General features: G+C 29.6%; 1 protein-coding gene across 1 annotated transcript in view; it reads right to left on the bottom strand.

Annotated features, from left to right (window-relative positions):
* Positions 1-745: 745 nt before the first annotated feature.
* MdRdl (gamma-aminobutyric acid receptor subunit beta) overlaps positions 746-12296 on the bottom strand; it is a gene marked incomplete at its 5' end in the record, with an annotated part of 145413 nt that continues 133862 nt past the window's right edge. Inside the window, 2 exon segments of the mRNA NM_001305119.1 lie at positions 746-939; positions 1130-1668. Coding sequence (NP_001292048.1) covers positions 775-939; positions 1130-1668 — 704 coding nt within the window. The 3' untranslated portion in view covers positions 746-774.

Below are 12296 nucleotides of genomic sequence, written 5' to 3' on the forward strand. Positions count from 1 at the left end.
TAACAGGGTTATGTTTTGGGGGAAAAGGGGGGAATACTTTCATAAACAATTCTACTTGATCTCAGTATATAATTTTGGGTTTTTGATTTGTGTTGTTGTTGTTTTTGTGTATTTTTGGTAACTGTGAGGAATATCCGCCTATTTTATCCGGCCGTTAGTGTTGTGTTCTCTTATCTGCTCAGTTATTTCAATGGTAATTAACATTTGTTTTTTTTTGTTTTGCTGGGTTTTAAATATATATATATTTCATATATATATGTATATAACTGTAGTTATAGTATAATTTTTCTTTTCCTCCTTTTTCATCGGGACTTTGGGTTTGTTGTTGTGTTTTTTCGGTTTTTTACATTAACAATAAATTATAACTATATATTTTTCTTGGTTTTTTCTTCCTTTTTCGGTTTTTTTTTTCTTTTGCTTACTAAAATTATATTTAATATGTATTAAATTTCATTTAACTACAACTAATGCGTGTATCTCTTCGGTATAGTTTTTTTGTGGTTGTTGTTGTTGCTGTTCATGTGTTCTTGTAATGTTGTTGTTGTTGGTAATGAGCCTTTTCGGGTGTAAGAATTATTCTTAAAGAACAATTTTCCACTGCCTTGAAGTTTTGGGGTAATTGGTTTGCCATTGATCCGGTTGGAGGTTGCTACGATGATGCCAGCCAGAGACATGTGCTGGATTGCAGTGTTGTCGCTGTAAACACCTGTTGTTGTTGTTGCTGTTTTCGTGTTTTCTTCCTCTTCTTCTTCTTTTGCCTTTTCCTGCTGCCATTTACTTTTCCTCACCCAGCAAGACCAAATCATCGGCCACCACATCGCTGACATGCAGATAGATAATCCAGTACATGAGATTAAAGCACACGAAACACACCGGAAACACAATACGGGAGTATTTGTCAATGTCCGATGGTGTTATGCCCAAGAGCTTGTTAATATCCTAGAGTTATTTTTTTTCATTCCAAAAAATAAATTAGTATCCAAAAATATTACAAATAAATACCAAATAAAAATAACAAAAATTCAATATCAAAGAGAGAATGAAAAAAAGAGAGAGAGAGAAAAAAAATCGATTAGTCAGATCAACTGTTCATGGCCCGAGGGCTAACACAGTGTAGACATAAAATTACTTTTTTTACCTTGCCCGGGTGTAGCAAGTGAGCTGGTACCGCGGCCTCAGCATCACCACCTTCGGGCGGTGCTCCACCTCCACCTCCGCCACCGCCGGCTGGCGGTCCACCGGGCGGTCCCTGGGGTCCGGGGCCATGCGGGCCAACGGGCGGGCCACCACGTCCACCGTTGACCGTGTTCTCGAGGGTGCCACCCTTCGAGTGAGCCTTGGGATCGTGCACTTTGAATCTCACCTCCTGGAACAAGGGTCCCACTATCGAGCAACCGCGACCACCAATATTTTGTTGTTGCATAGTTTGAAAGCCAATTGGGCGGTTACTCACTGTTTGTTTGGGTACATGAGGATGACCATGGCTGTGATGGCCATGACCATGCCCATGTCCGCCATGATCCACCACCGTATTCGGATTTGGATTGGGTGGCGGTTGCACCCCATCAAGTTGTTGCTGCTTTTTTTGCTCAGCCATCTTTTGGATCGTCATAAATCTTTGTTTTCGCATTTGAATTCGTTTTGCCATATAGCCCACAGTGGCGTATTCTATTATTTTATTATTATTTTGAATTGAATTTTTGTGATTTGGATGCAATTTTTGAAATATTTTTTATTGAGAGTTTCAAGAAAAAAATATTTTTCGTATTTTTTGTTCCGATTTTGTTGTTTTTTTGAGAGGGAAAATCACAATCGTTAAAGGCAGCATTTAATGATGTCAACCAATCGAAACAATTTGTTGGATGTTTGGTTTGTGGTTTGGGTGGGGGTGGGGGAAATGTTCGGGGGAGAGCAACGTATCAAAATTTTGAGTTCCAAAAAAAATTGTTGGCCATATTGTTTGTGTTTTTAGATTTTTTGTTATGATTTTTTTTTGTTTGGTTTGGTTTTGGAGTTGCGGGAAAAGCCGTTGATTGTTTCGTTAAATGTTCAACATTTTTTGTTTTTTTTTTTTTTTTTGGGTTTTGTTTCGTTTTATCAAACAATGTGAAAAGAAAAAGACAAATGTATCAGATAATAACAATGATCTTCGAATTTCGAGGGTTAAGATTCAGTAACACAGTTTAAAAAAAAAAAAATAGAGAAAGAAAGAGTAACAACTAAACAGAGAGCAAATCAAAGAAGTTACAGCATTGAAACGGAAAAGGAAACGGAAACAAAAACGTAGACATTGAACATTCAATGAGAGATTGGGAACATAACGGAAATACGTTTCTATTTATTATTATAATTTTTTTTAAATAATAAAAAAAATATTTTTATCGCATTCAGATGTGGAAGAACGAATTATTTGGTATCTTAAACTTAAATTGTAAAAATATAACCTCTTAAAGGTGGCTAAAATTTTAATAGCTAATATTTCTTTGGAGAAATATAATTTCTCTTTTGAGTTGAACTGTTAAAGACCTAAGGAGATGGTATTCTATATTGAAATCTAGGGTAGTCCTATTTATTCAACCACTTTGCGACGTGTTTCGCTGTTGGTTAAGCCCGTCGGACAAACTCCAAACTGCATTTGGAGAGTTATTTTAAACACAAATGTTGTAAATTCGGAAAAAAAATTTGTTTTAAAAAAATCCACGTTTGTTTGAAACAAATTATGTAAGGGTCCACCAAAGGAAAATTTTTTCAGACATTTCCAAAAAAAATTTATAACACAATGGTGGATGTTTAAAACTATTTATCAAAGGCCATCTAAGGACTTGATGGGTGGATTTTCCATAGAAGGGCTTAAAATTTGTTTTTTTTTCAAGGATATTTTAAGGACTTAAGCGTGGATTTTTTCAAGGATATTTCAAAGACTTAAACGTGGATTTTTTAAGGATGTTTTAAGGACTTAAACGTTGATTTTTTCAAGAACTTCAACGTAATTTTTTAAAGAATATTTCGAGGACCTAAAGCCGAATTTTTGCAAGGATATTTCAAGGACTTAAACGTGCATTTTCTCAATGATATTTTAAGGATTTTCAAAGGATATTTCAAGGACTTAAACTTGGATTCTTTCAAGGAATTTATTTCAAGGATTTAAACGCCATTTTTTTAAACATATTTCAAGGACTTAAACTTGGATTTTTTCAAGGACTTATATTTCAAGGATTTAAGCGCCAATTTTTTAAAGAATATTTCAAGGACTTAAACGTGGATTTTTTAAAGGATATTTTAAGGACTTAAACGTGAATTTTTCAAGGACTTAAATGCTATTTTTTAAAGAATATTTCAAGGACTTAAACGTGGATATTTCAAGGATTTGATCCGGCTTTTTTAAGGATATTTCAATGACTTAAACGCAATTTTTTAAAGAATATTTCAAGGACTTAAAGTATTTTTCAAGGACTTAAATCGAAAAAATGTTATAGATTTTATATTCCTATTAAAGTTGACATATATGCCTTTAAATTTCATATGTAGCTTCGATTTCTGAAAAAAGTAAGATGGTTGGTTTTGGAAGTGGGGATATATTGCCCTCTGCAGCTAAAAATGTTCGAGATTTTGTATGTTTCAGCTACAGTTACCAAGCAGTTCAAAGTATATGGAATCTTCTTCTGCCACAAAATGTTGATGAAATTTCCACCAAGGAAGTGGACGTAAGAAAACAGCAACATCAGCGGAAATAGTTCGAAAAATAAAGAAGCGACTTGATCGAAAACCGTGTCGCAGTGGCCGAAAAATTACTCGTGAGTTGAAAATATCGCAATATTTCATTCGACAAATATTTAAAAATGAGTTCGGGGTAAAGCCATTGAAATTCCAAAAAGTGCAAGAACTTACATCGGTGACCAATTCGAACAAATCTAAACATATTCTAAAATTTGATGCTATTTCCGACATTTTTTACTTCCAATCAATAAAATTAAAAAAAAAAAAAATGCAAAATTATGGCTTTGTTGCAGTTTTTTTTTTATCTCATCCTGAATATATAATGGGGGACGTAGTCGATATAGGCCAAACTTGACACGACTTAGTACAGACATAGCAGTTACGAAAATCTACTATACGCATTGCCTGAATACTTTGCTACCTTTACTATGTCGGAATATTTGGATCATTTTAAATTATTTTTATGGTCTTTTTTTATACCCTCAGCCATATGGCTAAATCATTTGATATGGCCAAGATCAAAATAGACGGTTTTTTGGTCCTATCATTTCTAAGATAGAGTTTCCGATTTTTAAATTTTGCAATTATTTTCCGCAAAATTTGAAAATTTTAATATAGTCCAAGCCTGACGAGACGTAATATTTGAGAAAATTGACAATAATACGGATTCTCGACCATAGAGGGTCCACATTTTGATTAATCACAACGCGAATCCGAATATATTTTCATAATACGACATTGGATAAGGATATGTACTTTTTTGAAATGTCATCAAAATCTATTTATTTTGATCGTCCCGTGCTTTTTGACCTATGTCATTCGATTTTTGCATTGGTTTTTTTAAGTCGAATTTTTGCCCAGCAAATGTTTAATATAATTTTAGCAGCTTAGTGTGTTATGGTATTTACGGTACATCTTGGAACAATCCTTAAAAAATTCTTAGGGTTATATTCTCGATTTGGACGAACTAAGATTCCTTTAAGGACACAAAAAAAAAAAAAAATAATAATAATAATAAGTAACTAAATAAATAAATAAAAATATTTTGTACATTCTTAGCACCCTTTGTTCATACCTAAAGGCGTTGGCAGTTAAATTTAATTTTTTTTGTAAAATGGTTTTAATTCTAAGAGAGGAACGTTTTTATATTATGAAAGTTATTTCCTTTTTTTAATAATCCTTCTGAGGTTGACGATACTGAAGTGAATGGGAAATAAAAACGCCTCTCCAAATTTAATTTTAAAATTTTTATATTTATTATTGTAATAAGGAATATTAAAACTAAGAAAAACTCATTTAAAATGGTGTTGGTATTTTGCATTTACTCTCGTAAAGGCAAGCCCTCATGGTTTATATAGAGAGACTTCAGTGCGTATGATTTATTTCTACTTCAACAGGCGTTACGTATACGCATAGGCGTCCCCACACAGTATGTAACGTAGTGTCGTTATTCCACATTGTATGGCAGCTAATCAATTAATTCTTTTTTAAATTTCCATTATGTTCCCATTTTGTTACAGCACAAAACAATAAATAAATTTTTTAAAACTAAAAAAATTATTTAAATAAAATAAAAATCCATTTAAAAAACTATGACATTACAATACAAATACCAATAAAACAAATCGAAGAAAAAAAAATAATTATTTTGACATTCGCCTAATTTAATGTAGAAAAAAAATGTATAAGTAAGCATGACATGTATGTATGGGTATGTATGAAGTTGTATGCAAACGCAAGACAAGAGTGTGATGCAGTGACAGAAAAATGTGATAGACGAAGAAGAAGTAGAAGAATATAGAAAAAGCAAACTGAAAATAATACAACAAAGCCTAAAATGCAAAAACAGAAAATTATGAATGAAGTGATGCAGAGAAAAATGGTGATCAAACTAATAGATATGTATGAATGCGACTAGATGTGATTAAATGTAAAAATATAAATATTCACATGAAAAATTAGTACAGATTTACTAATGAAGAGGAGTTTTAACAAAAAATCTACTTAGAAAAAAAACTTTTCTACAGAAAAAATTAAGACTTTTTAGATAGAGAGAGAGTGGAAAAGTGAGAGAAAGATGTGTTTTTGTTTCTTTGTTTTTGGTCGCTCAATAGAATTGATGTTTTGGTGATGATAGTTTGGAAAAGATTGCAGAGAGAGAGAGAGTGGAAATTGTTTTTTGTTTGAAATTTGTAAGTTTAAGCAGTTTTTGTTGTTGTTGTGATAAGCCAATTGTTAGGCAGGAGGAGTATGTTTTTTTTCGTTTTTTAAGCAAATACTGTTTTTTTGGTATGCATTGCAAATTTTGTTTTTATTTTGGTTCTGTTTTTTTTTCTGTCAACCATCACTTAAAGAAAATTATTGTCGTTGTTGTACAGATACAAACTCATTGTATGGGCGCTAGATCCCACATTTTTTTGTTTGTTTTGATTTTTGGGGTTCTTTTTTTTTAAAGAGTGATGGATTTTTTGATACGTCATTGTGTATCAACTTCAAATGTCGATTTACCTGGAATAGCGTTGGAGTGAACTCAAATATCGTGGTTATACAGTAGTTTTTCGATTTAATGTTTTACACAAGTAGTATTTTTTAAATAAATGTTTTGTAGAGTTTTTCTTATGAAACGGTTTTTAATTATGACAAACGCACACACACATTTATTTTAAAAAAGTCTTGTAATGTATTTTTTGAAAATAATTTGTAAATGAACCAGATTTAAATGTAAACAAATTCTTTGTAAGTTTTAGGTTTTTGGACTTGGCACTTGTGGATTTCAAAAAAAAAAAAAAAAAAAAAAAAAAAAAATTAACAGAATATTTTATACCATCTGTCCTTTGATACCAACATTTACATGTTTCATAATTTTGTCCACAATTGTGTGGAGGTATATATTACATAAGAGAATATATACCCCGCATATATAATTATTCAATATATATTTGGGATTCTTCATAGATAACCTACTGGGGTTGCTATTTACATTTCGTTGTGACCCTAAAAAATATTTTTAAGGGCTTAATATCCTCATAACTGTAAATATTTTTAATCTTTTAAAAAAGACTATCGAAGTATTTTTTTTGATTATTTTGATCTGAATTTTAAAAATAGCGTTTGACAAAGTCATGCCTTTGGATTCTTTAAAACAATTTGAGTCGAAATCGTGGATTTTTTTAGGTTTGTTTAGGGGCCATAAGAGAGGGTCCATAAGTGTTTTTTTTGCAATCATGCCATAAAAATAATATTCAACCTTCTCAAAAAATTATTATTAAGTTACCTTATGGCTCTAATTTCACATCAAAAAATATTTTCTAAACCAGAAAAGGTTAAATTTTTCCCATAAAAAAGACTTAAAATATCCACGATTTTTGGATTCTTAGAGCTACTTGAGTCAAAATAGTGTATTGTTTGAAGCTATTTTTATTGGGAAAATTGAACTTTTCTAGTCAAAAAATATTTTTGATATGAAATCGGAGGCCAATCCAACAACTTTCAATTTTTTTTATATTTTTTTAAATATTATTTTTAAGGCATAATTGGACCATAATCCTCAGTTTTCAATACTCCTCGATATGACAAAGACTTATTGGCAGATTTTATCGCAATACCTTTTGAGAAAATTTTCAACAAAATCTGGGCCATAATCATCAATTTTTAAAATACATTTTTTTAAAGATTGGCAGATATTTTGGGAATATCTTTTGAGGTGTTATTGTACAAAAAGTATAGAATATAACCTAAAATTTTAGGGTACATACATTGTGACTCTGACAATATTGATATAACATCTGGACCATTATGCTTTTATTATGGCAATACCTTTTGAGGAATTATTCAACAAAATCTGGATTATAATACTCTATTTTTAAAATATTATTTCAAAGGATCTCCACATACTCATTGGCAGATTTTTTGGGGATATCTTCTGAGGAATTATTCTATAGGAAGCTTAAAATGTTGGCGAAAGGCTACCATCAGAATCAGAATATTTACTTTTTGTTTTTGGGAAGAAAATTCGATGGGTTATCGGAGATAAAAAATGTGAAAATTTCAAGAACTTTTTTTTTTGAGCAACTTGACACTAGAAAATTTTTAAGAATATTTCAAGAATAATGTTAATATTATCCTTAAAATATTCCCAATACTGTAAGTGACAAAATTGCTCAAAAAAATTTCATGACAATTTTAATTTTTTTTATCTCTGTTAAAGTTTCGTCCCATAACAAACAATATTGTGACTCTGATTTTAAAACGTCCCATTAGTGGCTCTAATTGGAGGTTTTGAAATTATTTTTCCAAAAACTATTAAAGGATAGTTGAAAATGTGAATATCAACATTTTTAGCTGTCCAACAAAATGGGAATTGTAAATTGTGTTTGAGGATTTTTAAAAATATTTTTTGAGGCTATCAGAGACTAAACATTTGGTATTTAAAAATTATTTATTTTCTATTTATTTATTTTTTTTTTTGAGGAGGAACTGTTAGACTTAAGGAATCACCAGAGCCCTATTTGTCTTTTTTTAAGAGTTTTAAATGGACTATCTTGGGTTTTAAGGTGAACCTGTGAAGACACAAATATTAATTTTGAAAAATTTTTGGGGGCCTTTAAAAACTTCAAAAGTGAAAACTTCACTTCATTTTTTGAAGGACATTTAGAGCTGCATAAATTATTTTTTAAGATTTTATAGAGGGATTAACAGAGTAACAGACCTGGATTTTTTTTAATAACTTTTGAAGACAAATATATTTGCAGACTATCATAGGTCATAAGATTAACCTATAGAGCTATAAAGATATACTTTTTAGGGATATTAAAGCATCAAAAGTTTAAAGAAAATTTTTAAAATACATTCAAAGTCATTTTTTTTATTTTTTTTAAGACTATTAGGGTCACTAACATGGATTTTTAAGAAGAAAAGGGAATTTCAAGGCTCAAAAATAAAGTTTTTGAGAATATTTAGCATGGATTTTTATAGCCACAATTGCTTGGTTACATTTTTTGAGGTGCTGAAAGAGTCCCAAACCTGGATTTTAGGATATTATTTGATATATAATAAAGTAGCAAACTTGTATTCCCACGAGACAAACATGTACTTTTTTCAGAAAATATTTAAGCCATCTAGCGGCTTTTTCCAGTCCGAGCCTCTACCATGGATATTTTAGTAATCACGTTCACAGCCTTTAACATCTATATTTAAAGAATTCTATACGGGAGACCCAAAAACCTTTAAAAGTGATTTTTAATTAAATTTTTTACTGAAAAATTAGATGTGCAATCGTTAAATTTGTGGAATATTTTTTTCTTTTAAAGATTTTTTATATTTTTTTTTTTCTAAAAATGGTTGCTATTCTCAGAACAACCATTTTTAGAAAAAGAAATTTGTTGAAAACATTAAATAGAGAAGACCTTTTATAGATCTATAGCAAAAAGTGGTCGATTGCGAAAAAGTCTCTTGAAATCATTCCATTGGATATTTTATGGAATTTCTCACTATCTTAACTCTTTCAAATTCTTTTGATGACAGAATACTTTCCACAGATTTCTTCCGTTTTCGAATATTTCTCCAGTTAAAAGACCCTTTTTAGACTCTTTTTCGATGTTATTTCGATGTTAGAGATCTTTCATCACTGTTTTTGTAAATATGGAAAAACTTTCATAAGTTTAAAATTGAAATAATAACTTTTGGAGACCTAGAAATATGTAATTTCGCAGAGATTTTAAAGATTTTTAACGGTCACGTTTGCGAAAATCACTTTTGACGGCTATCCGTAGATAACAGACCCTTCACAGATATTCTCCAGGCAGAAGATGGACCTTCATCCACACTAATCTCAGATATATCATCTTAATGTGAATTTTTACTAAATTTATTATTATTTTATTTTGCACTCGAAATTTAAATAGCAATCACAGTAGGTTATTCTTTCGATAAAAGCTATATCATATCATAAGAGTCTTCTTGATTCATTTTTTAATAAAAAAAAAAAAAAAAATAATTTTCCCTTTAAAAAACCAAAACTTACAAATTTGTTTACATTTTCCGCAGGACATTATATCGAAAAACTACAGCATAATTAATATTGTAATGATGCACGAGTCTGTGTTGAAGAACTACTTTATATATATGAGGAACTATATATTCGTCATTTCCATTATTATACTCTTAGATAGACACAGTCGTGACCAACAAATAATTAAATATTTTGTATAAAGAGAGTAAAGCGATGATTATTTAAAAAAAAATTCTCAAGATAAGGATATAAATCTAATATTTAATTAAATCCCAAACTTCACACAAGGATATCTAATTCTTTTTCTTCTTGATTCATTAAAGGTATATATTTTCTATAAAATATATGTATGTCTGGATTTAACCACCTGTAAATAGTTACATTTATATTCTCAATAATTTGATAAATAAATAATCATTTGGCAAATAATAGGTTTTTCAATAAAAAAATTTATGACATTTGTATGCCAATTTTCAAAATATTCTTATCATTTTTTAATTCATTTGAATTTTTTTCTCCACTATAAATATTATTAATTGTTGAATCTAAGTGGAAGGTAAATAAAAGGAATTTTTACTGGTTTTAGTCTTAGATTGGCTTCTTTTTAAAATAACAAAGGAGCGTAGGGTGAACAAGTATACAATTTGGGCCGAAATTAACCTAAGTCAACCTGAAACCTCTTTTGCTCTATTACAAAGAAATTGAAATTGGAGTGGAAACATAGACTATTTGGAAAAAAACATATTAATTTAAATTAATTGAAAACTTTAAATTTAAACTTCTTTTTGTAATCTCCTAAAATCCCATTTTTATTACATTTAAACAAATAATAAAAAATAATTAATTTATAACCACTGCTTTCAAAAAATCACTAAAAACCCCTTTTTTGTTTTGAAAATATTGAACATATCTTAGGAGGTAAATACGAATTATTTTCAAATGAAATGGAATTAATAAACATGACTTTTTGTTCGATGACATAAATTAGAAAGATAATAAAAATTTTATTTTTTTAAGAATAACAACAAATGTATATATTTAATTTCTATATATATGGGAAAATGTTAAATAGACAAATTATATGTAACAAGTTTCCAAATCTATGCATCACTGTGTGTAATTTTTGTAAGTCAAATATTACACTGTGCAACGCAAAAATTAGCATTTTGATAGATTACAACCTAAAATAAACTAACAAGTGGTGTAACGTTACCTCTTCTTCCAAATTTTTTAAAATTTTCAGATTAAGGTACTGTTGGTGTATATTAATAGAAAATACAACAACATCAATTATATATATTTTATTTTAAAAATTTTATTCATTTTAAAAATTTCAAAATTTTGATTTTTTTAATTTGCTGATCAAGAACCTATTTGTGTATGTCGAAGTAAAATGAATTCTAGGTATGTTTTTTTCAAAATTTTATGAAAAATCAAATTTTTGAAAAATACGCATAGAATTTTTTTTTCGCATTCACTTTCTTTTGACATACATAAATATCATCAGATTTTGTTTAATTTTTTTTTTAATTTCGACATGTTTACCACTTTTTTCGATTTGGCCACAAGTTTTCTTATTATTTTACTGTCCAATAACCAGTCTGGATTTTAGAAAAAATTTTTGGAAAATGAATTTGATAGGACTGAGTCTTGTAGATGAAATCCCAAAAGAGTTTCGGGTTCTTAGATAAAACTGTCTTATGGTCTTTATATAGCCTTGACAATATGTATATAAAGGGGAACCAAATTTTTGAGATATATTTCACAAAATGTAACGTAGGTCCGATCTTATATCATTCCTTTATAGTTCGCTTTTGTTATCCCTTACTTGCCCTGACATGCATAAATCAATTCAGAAAGTAATTCTATGAAGATCCTCAAAAGTAACTATGAGTCTATCTCACTTCCTTCTCATGTTACAAACAAATGCACAAAGACATAGTACCCTGACCACAGTGTGGTGTAGGTAGAGGGGGAATTTGCCTTCTCCTTTCTATATTTATCTCCACTTTTACAAGGTGGCTCAAAAGTTATCCTCCCATCAGAAAATGTTATAAATTTTACGATTGGCCCCTATTGTCTTAATTATAGCCAAAAAATATCGGGGCCAGCCCAAAGTTTATAGCATTTTCTGATAGGGGGATTACTTTTGCGCCACCTGTTATAATCTACTAAATTTTTCCTGTAATCATTGGGAAACTTGTACATTGTTATTATCCGATTTTACATATTTTTTCCATATATACATCTTTAAAATGTGATTAATAAATTGTTAAATATATTTTAACCAATAATCGTGGTAAAAATAATTAAAAAAATAATGGTATCAATTTACAATAGACAGATTTATTTTTTTAATGTCTGGTATTTATGCTACCTGTAGGCTGTCACACTGAACCCTATTATATTTTTAAAATGTTGAAACTTACCTGTTTTCGGGAACATTTTTAACTTATATCTATCTTAAATCTCTAATAAATTTAAATTAATTATGTTTCAAATTGACTTTGTATTTAAATATGGTGTGTTATTTATGTATCGGGATCTTTAGAATACAATAACAATATTA

The sequence above is a fragment of the Musca domestica genome, unplaced genomic scaffold (genome assembly GCF_030504385.1).
Source record: "Musca domestica strain aabys unplaced genomic scaffold, Musca_domestica.polishedcontigs.V.1.1 15, whole genome shotgun sequence".
NCBI classification, from domain to species: domain Eukaryota; kingdom Metazoa; phylum Arthropoda; class Insecta; order Diptera; family Muscidae; genus Musca; species Musca domestica.